Consider the following 11,714-nt stretch of genomic DNA (forward strand, 5'->3'; position numbering starts at 1 on the left):
GGGATAAAATAGACCAGCACAAGACTTTTTCTTAAATCCAAAATTTGTATATTGGTCAGTTTACCAAAAGTGTAAAAGGATCCTCTTGTGCTTTGCTGGTTACTACAAAGCTGATGTGCTGATTGAAAAAGAAGACATTAGACCTTTGAACAGCGTGGGGGTCAGGGACTCCACATAGAACTTTTGACTTCCCAAAAACTTAACGACTAATAGCCAACTGTTGACTGGAAGCCTTACCCATAATAACATAGACAGTCAATTAACATGTTATTTCGTATGGTACACATATTGCATACTGTATTACAATAATGTAAGTTAGAGAAAAAATGTTATTAAGAAAATCATAAGGATGAGAAAATACATCTACAGTATTCTATAAAGAATCCATGTATAAGTGGAACTCGCACAGTTCAAACCCATGTTGTTTAAGGGTCAACTGTACAGTTGTAATCTTTAAAAAAAAATTTTTTAATGTTTATTTTTGAGAGAGACAAAGAGTAAGTGGGGGAGAAGCAGGAATTCTCTTACTAAGTGCTTATTTCATACGACGTGATATTTGTTCCGCTGCCCAGTTATTCTCAGCAGATTTAGATCCGCTTAGCAAATATTTATTTTTTGAGCACTGAGTATTACCAGACCCTGTTCTGGGCGCTGGGGATATAGCAATAGACACAGTAATTAAAAACCTCAGTCCAGTGAAGTGTCCAGTTTAGTAGACTGGCTGGAAAAATTCCTCGCAGCATTGTCATGGTTATTTCTCATCTCCTAACTGTTTTCTTGTGTGACTAAGTGTTTTTCTTACAGAACAAATTGCTAATTTACAAGTGGCTGTCATGGCTGTGTCATTAAGTAATACCGCATTTCTCAACCAATTCAGTCTCTGTTAAGCAACTCCAGATATTCCAAAAGTATTCTCTAAAGAACAAACAAATTCGTGTTGCAAAATAGTCTCTTTAAAAAAATTTAAAGAAGTAAAATGACCAAAATTCATTTATGTCACACCAAGAATTTGTTTTTATTATTAAAATATGTCATGTATTTTAGTCCAGTCTAGCTTGTGTCTCTCTGGCTGTTTCTCTAAGTGCTCAGCTAACAGTTATAACAGCATTACAAATGTCCTTTTAGAAAAACAAAACTTGGTAAAAGGTTCTAAAAAGCTTAATTTGGTAGGTGTTGGTGGCTTCCTAGCACCTGTGATTATGTTTTAGTTACAAGACAACTTTCCTGTGTCTGTTGAAACATAATTTCTGGTAGAATCATAATAGTCTTTACCAGTGGAGAATCTTGGGAATTTGGGAGCGGTCAACTTTGAGATACAGCTCAGTACTCGGTTTGTGGTTCATTGAGTTTTCTGGTTACTGAGTCTTATCTTACATGGATTATCATTTTTTTCAAAATATGAGAGAATAAGATTTAGACCATTAAAAGATGATGAGATGATTATTATCAGCCAGCATTTATCAGTCTTATCATATACAGGCATCGTGTTCACTTCACAGGCATTCTCATGTACTTACAATCCTGTGATACAGTTAGTGTTATTATCCTCACTTTATGTAGATGATGAAACTGGGTTTTAGTAGAGGCTCAGTGAATTGACCAATGTCACATGGCTGGTGCAGCTGAGATTTAAACCAAAGACTCTGAGGTCAGAGCCAGCACTCTTAACCACCTCGCTATACAGTCTCAAGAATCTGAACATAATTTGGTCTGATAATTTTTTTTAATCTTTATTTATTTTTGAGAGAGAGACAGAGTGCAAGTGGGGGAGGGGCAGAGAGCAAGATGGAGACACAGAATCTCAAGCAGGCTCCAGGCTTCAAGCTGTCAACACAGAGCCCGACATGGGGCTCGAACCCACGAACGCTGAGATCATGACCTGAGCTGAAGTCGGACGCCCAACCGACTGAGCCACCCAGGCGCCCCTGGTCTGATAACTTTAAAATGCATTGTGGATTTTACAGTGCATCAGGATCATGGATTAATCAGTATATACAACCTAACCTTTAAAATAAAAATGAAATAAGCATCGTGGTTGTTTGGCATAGTGCCACTCATTTAAGTTATTTTTATGTCTTAATACATTAGACAAAATACTTCAGTGACTAATTAACATTTTCCTTTTTTCCTCTTCAACAGCATTGGATTCAAAGGCTAACAATTTGTCCAGTCTGTCCAAGAAATACCGCCAGGATGCGAAGTACTTGAACATGCGTTCCACTTACGCCAAACTTGCAGCAGTAGCTGTGTTTTTCATCATGTTAATAGTGTATGTGCGATTCTGGTGGCTGTGAAGTAGTGAATCCAGTCACTGGCAAGGGTGAACCTAGAACCCGGCAGGTGTGTGTTTTCAGGAAGCTGAGCTCACAGAGATGTGTATTAGAATTCCAAGTGGAACTTCTGCCTCTAAGGACCTTGCAAGAAAAGACATGTCCTGAAAACGAAATGTTACACCTCATTTAATGAAGCTTACCCCCTTTGTAGAAAGTCTCTTTTGGGGGCAGAGGCTTTCTCTGGGTGCTGAGCTGTGTATGCTAGGGAACAGTAGATTGTTTTCTTTTGTTTTTTCCCCTCCCAGTGTTTTTACATTTTTAAAACAGCACTGAGCGGGGCATTTTCTTTTCTAATGGAGCCATCAGTGAGATCTGGCTTAGCCAACCTGTGCTAGCAACAGTCTGAAATTCCTTCAGAAAAGGCAGCCCTTTGGGAAGTTTTCTGACTCTGTCTGATCAACATTCCTTTTGTTGGTGACATTTGTGACTTTCAGTAATCTTGAGTTTTTGAGGGCCTTGTAAACAAGACTCCACTCTGTGAAGGTTAATTGTTGTGCTGCGAAGATCTTGTCTGTCGGCCCCTGTAGGAAGTTAGCCTTTGTTGTTTCCCTTTTATGATATTTTGCTTATTGCACAACTGCTTTAGGGTTAAACGAATTATATTAAGATGCCTTGATATTATATTATAGCACTCCTTGATTAAGAAGCTAAAATGTTTTCTGTCATTTACTCCTTAAAAGACTTAAATTTAGTTTGGGACATTCTTAATTGTATTTTTCAGCATCTCGTTTATATTAGTATAAGAGTAAATATAACATACGGATAATCAGAAACCCCTGACTTAATGGGAAGAAAGGCCCAGCTCATCACTACAGCTTTGTCCTGCCCCCTTTTTCTCCACTGTAGTTTCCTCCCTCTCGTTTCCTCCTGCTGACACTTTAAAAATTCCTCCGCACCCAGTAGTTTTCATGTCCCATAAGCATCCTCTCAGGATATTCTCAAATTTCAAAATGGAAAATGTTCAGCCACGTAGTTCAATTTAAATTTTTACACAGCAACTACTCAAACAACTAGATACATTCATCTGAGAAAGTCTCTGAGAACACCTCGTACTTTCTTCAGTTTATGTAAATTCTCTGAGAATGTTCTAGAGATAGATAACTCATTTACAGTGGCTTCTATTAACAAATAAAAGTACCTATGATTTTTCCCTTTTTGCTCAGGGATAATGGGGATTTCCTTTTACCTTCCGAGGTAGAATTTTTTAAATGGGGAGAATAGGCCTTTTAAATATTGTCACAAGGGTCTACAGTATAAACTACAACTTACACATACTGCACACGTTTCTTTCAGTTGTACAGGAAAATGAGCCAACTTCTTTTCTTTACATCTTTGGAGAGAACTTTAACTAGTAAACAGTTTTATAACTAAGGGATCATCAAAGCTACTGTCCTGATTCCTGATAGAGGTAAAAAACAAAACAAAACCCTATTTCCTTAGAACAAGAAGTGGCTTGTAAATTCCTGATAATTTACAGAACTAGAATAATTTTTTTTTTTTTTCCATTTTGGACCTAAATCTGCCAATTGGAGTATGTGCATGAAACATGAAGTTACTTTTTATAGAGAATAAGTGCTTTTAAGTCCCTAAAAGGCTTGTCCCTAAAGTAACGATGTTGGTAATAAAAGCCTGACAGTCTGAAAACCCAAGTAGTGGTACCATAGCATCTGGTTCTTCTATAGGAGTGGAGAGCGGCAGCTCATTGTTGAGAGTTGCATGCAGCAACCAAGTGGTCAGCAATGAAATAAATACTTCTAGAATGTTCCCTGAAGTGTGAAGTTTTGTTATCTAGTTATTTTATGTACACATATCTCTCTGGGTACATTTCTACCAAAACCCAGTGGTTAATTGAAAAATGAGAAGGGGGCAGAATGATGAAAGGAATGAGAAAGTGGTTTAATGTTACGACGGTTGAAAAATGAGAGAACAAGACTATTGTAATAGGGCTTCCGTTTCTGTTCTTTATTGGAGGTAGTGGGAGGATCTGACTAGATGAAGTGTATCAGCATCTAAACAGGCATCTAAAATAGAATGTAATAAGTACTGTCTAGGGCTAGTGGGGGCACATTAAGAAAGGACACCCTACTTTGGGAAGGAGTGTTGTAAGGGAAGAAGAATAAGGTATTCCAGAAAGAGTCAATAGCTTGTGCAAAGTCATGAGTAAAATAGTGAGGCCCATTTTGGGGATTGTAATTCTGTTGCTTCAACCCAACTCCTTGGGTGAGTTTGGGCACTTGAGCCTTGAGGAAGAACTAGACTGGTCACTGTAATAAAGAGATACATCTACCACGCTTAACGAGTTTATAGTACACTAACGTCAGTGACAAGAGATGGCATCAGATTTAGGGTTTCGGATGATCATTCTGGCCCAAGTACGAGAGAGCTGTTCGGGCTGAGCCTGAAAGTAGGGAGATGAAACTGAGGAGGCAGCAACGGTAGAGTGAGACCTAGGAGACGGGTTTCAAGCCATTTTCAAGAAAAGAGTTATCCCAGGTACCAAATAAGTAATACAGACAATGTTTTCTTACATCTCACATTCACATTTTGAAGCAAGTACTGTTTACACCATACGAATGAAGAAACTTTACAAAGGCTGCTTCTCTGACTCACAGAAGAGCTAAGTGATTCGCCCGATGTTGCAGAGCTAGAACGGGACGCAGCTGAGATACGAACCTCGTCAGTTTGGCTCCAGACTCTGTGCTTTTCTCCACTCTGCTGTCCAATCAAGAGATCAAAATAAGTTCCAAAAATGTATTTTGTTTTCCGGAAGGAGATGTTGAATTTTAGAGTTATGGAACTTTGTCATACAGGCAGAGGTCATTCAGAGGAGTGGGGCAGACGTCAGGTCACAGCAGGTTGAGGGTTGTGCGCCCTAGGGACTGAAGGTGGCGGACTACTTTTACAAAGTAGTAGTTAGGGCACTGAACTTCATAACATGCTTTTATTAGGAAATGTTACAAATGCTAAAGAGTAGTAGTATTTGGGGCACATTGTACATCTGTTCGTTTAAATGTCTAGTGGTTATTAAGCTTTCTGGGAAATCTTGAAAACCTAATGAAAGGTATGTGCCTTTACCCCAGAGAAATGTTCAGTGTATGTGAATTCATGCATTCATACAATGAGTATTCAAGAGCCCCACAAAGCCTGTTCGCGATGTAGTGGTCTATGATCCCCAGTTAAGTACTCAGATACGTAGGAGTGGAATTCAAAGGTAAGTACCCAGAAGCCTTGAAAACTGTCCAGCTATGGTGACTTGGAAGAATTCTACAGTTTGAACTAACTTTGTGAATGAGATGTATTTTTGAAAAATTCTGTAAACCGCCCCCCCCCCAATTCTATCGAATATTTTCCTGTAATACATTCAGGGATCTGGTTCTATAGAAAAATTTTAAAACTTTGGTCTTAGTTCCTCAAAATCACATTTAAGGATCTCAAATTTTCTATTCTCTACTTGTCACTAGGAAGTCTTGCAAAAGCAAATTAAAACAAATGGAGAATCTTTTCTCATACACAGTATTTAAGAATCATGTATAAGAAAACATCTCCTAATTTAAATTCCTATCTTGGGAGTTTTCATAACTAAGGGCTTGAATGTTGGTGGCCACACAATTAAGGCTTTTGGTTGGTGTATTTAGCAGAACCGAGAGCCCATCGGGTTGTCTGCAGACAGCTCAGCAAAAAGGCAGAGAGCATGGTTGTACAGGTGTACTGTAAAGGTACCCAAAGAAAATTTTGGAGCATGTATGACATAGTTTGAAATAGAATGGACAAATTGAGTCAACATCCTGTTCTTACACGGTTGACCCAACAGTATAAAACTGTCTCAAGCAATTTAATCACTCCTAACTAAGTTGATTTCAAGTGCTGTAACTGAATCCATATTTTAGATTAGATTTTTAATTTTTTTTTTTTAATTTACTTCTCTGTCTCCCTTTACAACTTTTTGATATTTCTGGCTCTTGTGTTCTTGTTTGCTCTTTTTCATCCTTGTTTTTTATACATCTTTATTTGCTCCTTTTTCACTTGATCTCAATGTTAATTTACCATTTTTCTACATCTGATTTACTTAAAGGTCAGCAAAATGATTTTCAAAAAGCAAACCTCCTCTTTTCTTCTATGTCCTTTACCCGTTCTCTGCCTCCCCCTAGTTTCCCCTCACTTTATATTCCATTTTACTTCACTTCCCTAGATGCTGTTTTTGCTTAGGAGTTAATGTAATGCTCCAACTTTGCTTCTGTAATTGAGAGCTTCAAAATCAACTTCTGTTGACTCTATTTTCAGACCTTATTTTATTTTACCTTTTACTGATTTTTTTTAATTTAATTTTTTTTTTTAATATTTATTTTTGAAGGAGAGAAACATGAGCTGGGGAAGAGCAGAGAGAGAGGGAGACACAGAATCTGAAGCAGTCTCCAGACTCTGAGCTGTCAGCACAGAGCCTGACGCGGGGCTCAAACTCATGAACCGCAAGATTATGACCTGAGCTGAAGTTGGACGCTTAACTGACTGAGCCACTCAGGCGCCCCGAGTTTTTTATTTTAAGTGTATTTATTTGAGAGATAGAGCATGAGTGGTGGAGGGGCGGAGAGAGAGGAGAGAGAATCCCAAGCAGGCTTTGTGCTGTCAGTGCAGAGCCCAATGTGGGGCTCGAGCCCATGAATCGTGAGATTGTGACCTGAGCCGAAATCGAGTCGGATGCTTAACTGACTGAGCCACCCAGGTGCCCCCCTTTTACTGATCTTATAATATCTGGTATTCTATTATCAGTCAATACAGATATCCCTTTATAAAAAAAAAAACAAAAAAACCCCCGAAAACTGCAAGAATTTAAGAACAAGCTCCTCTAGTTTGTCTCCTGTATTTAGGGCTTCAACCGTCACTGTATTACAGCTCTAAGGTACACCTGTGTATCCTCAAACTGAAGGTCCAGCCCCAATATTTGCTTCTTATTGGGTATCTGTGTTTGCATATTCCATATACACCTCAGTGCATCTAGAACATTACCTCCATCCCATTACTCTCCAAGGTGAAAGCTGACCTCTGCTTCCAACTGTAGATCTGATTTTTTGGCATCACTTGCCACCTCTACAAGTCATGAATTGCATTTGACTCCTGTTTTCTCCTTTCACCTCAACTGTTACCCAAAATCTGTTTTTCGTAACTGCCAAAATACTCCTTATCCATCACTTCCTTTCCTTTTGGCCTTATATTCAAGCTCTCATTTAACTTGGGCTCTGGCAGTAGACTCCTTACAACTTTCCTTATACATGTTCCTCCTTCGACTCAGTACTACCATGTTAATACCAGAAATTTTTTTTAAGAGCTAATCATACCCCCGTTTCCTTCGGGGTGAGATCACCGGTTTGCTTTCATGGTCTGGCCCGCTGTACCATTCCGGACTCATCCGCCGCCCCCCATCACCTCTTGTTTCACTCACACCAAATTAGCTAGCCTTCTGTAAATAGTCAAGCACTTTACCTTTGCCTTGGCTCATTCGTGCCTTCTCTCTAGACTTTTTTTGTGTGTATCTTACCCGTAGCCTTTTCACTTTCAACCTACTAAAGTTCAGCTCGCCTTTCAAAGACCCACTTCTGACATCTCCTTCGTAAAGCCTTCCTAACATTCTCACGTCCTCCTTCCCACCAACCTGGGAGAGGCTCTTGTCTCCTCCTCACGGCAGTTTGTTGCTGTTTCCAGTGTGGAACCTACAGGCTTAATGTGCCCTCGTGTCCTTCACTGTACGCTCTGTGATGTCCCTAAGGTAGATACTGGTCATTACTCGTGTGTGTTTCGATCCTTGGCACTCGATCTAATGGCTGACATGTTGGAGGTACTCAGCAAATATTTGCAGAATGAGTAAACCCACCTACAAAAACGTATGTTCAAGTTTTCTGGAAATGAGCTGCTCTGTAAGTCATGGATATACATGTATTTTGAGTGAAAGGAGAAAACCAAAATGAGATAAAGTGGTGTAGGCCTAATAAGGGATGGGAAGGGGAAAAGGCATGTGAAAAAGTCAGAGCAAAAGAGAGGAACAGGAAGCTTCTAGCAATATATGGTGAGCACATTGGAGAAAAGGGAGGAAGAGAATACAGCAAATGAAATCGATTCTTTAGGGGCAGAAACAGTTGGAAGGCAAGAAGGTGGGGGGGGGAGGAAACTAAAACATGGAAACAAATTCGACTTGAGAAAAGTGCAGAAGTCACATAGACTGGTCTGGAAATGTTTTCAGTTGGCCACAGAGGCATCATGCTTTAATGTGAGGATAATATTGAGTGAGCCTTTCACGTCACTGAACCCCTTTTGTCATCGAAAAAGTGACTCCAGATCAATGATAAATACCTTGAACAACATGCCATCTACAGTAAGACGTATTTTAGCATGCTGGTTTAAGACTTAGTTGTGACCAACTGATGGCAGTTTGCATGTGCCAAACTCTCCCAGTGATTCCCTTGCAAGTAGTGTGTAGGTAGGCAGTGAGGTTTGTTGGGCTGGGTATGCAAGGGCAGGTAGTAAGACCTAGAAAAGTCAGGACCGAAGAGGGTATCTATTTGTATGCCTCTTGTTTGGCCATTTGCATTAATATGCAGAGTGTGTTATTTGCACACTTACAACTTTGGAATGAAAGTAATTGGACTCTCAAGCTGGTTCTTCTCGATGGTGTTTCATCTTTACACTGCTTTTTCTTGCCTCTTTCTCAAAACTCAGTTTTCCCCAATAGCAAACAATATTAGAAAACTCTGCTTGCTAAAGACTTAAAAAAAAAAAAAAGACACTAAAGAACTTTCGAGCAAAAGTTTAGGAAGTTCCGCAATAACCCATCCACTTGCTTGTGGGATTTATGTATTATATATGTTTGTTTTTGTCGTTTTGGTTACAATAACAGCGTAGCCTTGCTAGAATTAGATACAGAGCAGGATATTTATTTTCATCAGTTAGGTAAACGGTGTAGCATAAAATGGACATTGCTGAAGAAGGATAGAGATTTACATGAAACCACAACATAGACCAACCACGTCACATGCAGCAGTGGTCTGTGGAGGTGAAAGGGTTGAAAATACTGAACTGAGGGCCAGGAGACTTGGCTTCTAAACCCAGCTTCTCAGTCTTTGGCTGTAAGACTGGAAGCAAGTTACTTTGGCACCGTGTGCCTCAGTTTCCCATGGCTGAAAAATGGGAATGATACCTGCTTCATCTACTTCCCCTGGACTATTCAAGGATGAAAGGAGGTAAAAATGCAATAATGGTTCTGAAGATTTTATGAAGTGACCTATAAGCATACCGTATCACTATTATAATTACTATTATAACTGTTCCAGGGAAGCATTTGTGACCAGTGCAATTCTGCTCCTTCCTCTGGAAACTAACAACCTAGTTCTAGAATAATTTTCCTGCTGATGGGGCAGTTTCTTGGTTGGGTTGCGGTACTTAGGAATGGGCTGCACGGCGCATTTGTGGGGCCATGAGTTAGTGTCCCCAATAGAGGGCAGCAACGCTCCAGTCCCAGGAAGGCCGCTGCCTCAAAGCGGCTAATGCAGCGGCCGCAAGAGGAAAACAACTAGACCAGAAAAAGCCTTGGAGAAATAATGGCCTTTAGGTCACAGACAAGGCAAATCTCATTATTATAAATACCGTAACAGAAATTCACTCATTTAAAACAATGTTTTGCCTTTTCTCTGTCCTCAGAGGAAAATCATTTGGGCTGTTTCTTTAACGTCACTTTAATGATTTGACCTGTGCAACCAAAATCCTCTAGCCGTGGTTTTCCATGTAACCCCAGATTGTTAGATCTCACCTAGCACCGGTTCTTAAATAATCAAAAAAAGTTTTTTAATGTTTATTTTTGAGAGAGACACAGTGTGAACAGAGGAGGGCAGAGAGAGGGAGACACAGAATCCTAAGACTGACTCAGGGCTCGAACTCACGAGCTGCGAGATTATGACCTGAGCCGAAGTCGGATGCTCAACCGACAGAGCCACACAGGCGCCCTGTTAAGTAATTTTTTTTTTTAAACAAGAGGAAAGTAAGTTGTTCAGGTCTAATGCTTTCCATTTAAGATGCCCAGCTAAGTCCAAAGAATGATTCCCCATGGTGTCTGAAACACGTCATGTGGAGCATGTCATCTGCCTCTAATCTTATTCTTTCGTAATTCAAATTTGTTTCAAAAATATCCTTGTGCTTTTATATCCTGTAAGAACATCACCAACTAACATTCGAACTGTTCTTAAGTAGCATGTAAGGTGCCTTCGTACATGTTTTCATGTAAGTTGATAGCCACTATCCCCATCTTACAGATAAATTTTCTCATCTGTGATCAGAATGGCTGTCCTTCACTTGAAGAGAAAAGTGCAGGCGGATGCCCTTATGGCAAGAGAGTCCTGAAGGGTTGGGTGTTTTCTCTCTCCTAATAGGTGGTACAAGAGCCAGTTCTGAATCTGATCCCCTTTTTTTGTCTGCTTTACTACAATCAGAGCTGGAGGAGAAAGGCTTTCAGGTATAGTTTTTCAATCCCTCCTGCTTTTGTCAGTTCATTTCTGGCTCTCCGCTTTTGGAAAACAACAACAACAACAACAACAACAACAACAACTGTTTCCCACTCCACTCCCTCTACCACCACCCCCACGTCAGAGTCCCCATCCCAGCTAATTGCATCACATTCTTGGCTTAATGTAGACCAACACCCCCACACTGGCACCAGGGAGCGTACGGCCCTTCTTTATTGGTTGAAAGTTCTCCTCTAGTGAGCACGGAATAAGTCACCCACTTCCTGACTTCCAGCCCTGGCTGAATTTGCCTCTGGAAAGGAAAATATTCCTTGGATTTTTGTTTGCTTGTTTATAAATACCCTTCACTTCAGCCCTACCCTGGAATGAGCAAGACTTTACCAAGTAGGAACAGTATGGAAGGGCATTTGAGGGACAGGAAATAGTCTGCACACCTTGCTGTTTCTGATTCTTCACTTCTCTCTCTCTCACTTTTCAACCCGGATTCATCTGGCCTTGACTCCCACTGTACGAAAGGGGCTTTCAATAAGGGCAGTACGTCCCCCCCCACCCCGTCCCGCCCCGCCATTACTAAATGTGGTGGACACATCTCCTGATCTTACCTGACTCTGAGCAGCGTCTGATACCATTAGCCTCCTTGGTAGACTCACTGTCTTCTTGTGTTTTCCACACACTATTTTTTTTTTCCTACCTTACCCACGGATCTTCCGCATCCAAGCTCTTTTTTCTCTACCAACTCCTTAGGTGTTGGTGTTTCTCAAGACCGTTTCCTATGTCAGCCTGCCTTCCCTCTACACATTCTCAGAGAAATCTCCCATGGCTTTAGCTGAGATTTATATGCCAGTGACTTCCAAATCTCCACCTCCCCTGTACTCCA

General features: G+C 40.4%; 1 protein-coding gene across 1 annotated transcript in view; it reads left to right on the top strand.

Moving 5' to 3' along the window:
• SEC22B (SEC22 homolog B, vesicle trafficking protein) overlaps positions 1-4,098 on the top strand; it is a 19,461-nt gene extending 15,363 nt beyond the window's left edge. The window contains exon 5 of the mRNA XM_049618370.1: positions 2,140-4,098. Coding sequence (XP_049474327.1) covers positions 2,140-2,294 — 155 coding nt within the window. The 3' untranslated portion in view covers positions 2,295-4,098. The remainder of the gene's footprint in view (positions 1-2,139) is intronic.
• Positions 4,099-11,714: the final 7,616 nt, after the last annotated feature.

The sequence above is a fragment of the Panthera uncia genome (genome assembly GCF_023721935.1).
Source record: "Panthera uncia isolate 11264 chromosome C1 unlocalized genomic scaffold, Puncia_PCG_1.0 HiC_scaffold_4, whole genome shotgun sequence".
Taxonomy (NCBI): domain Eukaryota; kingdom Metazoa; phylum Chordata; class Mammalia; order Carnivora; family Felidae; genus Panthera; species Panthera uncia.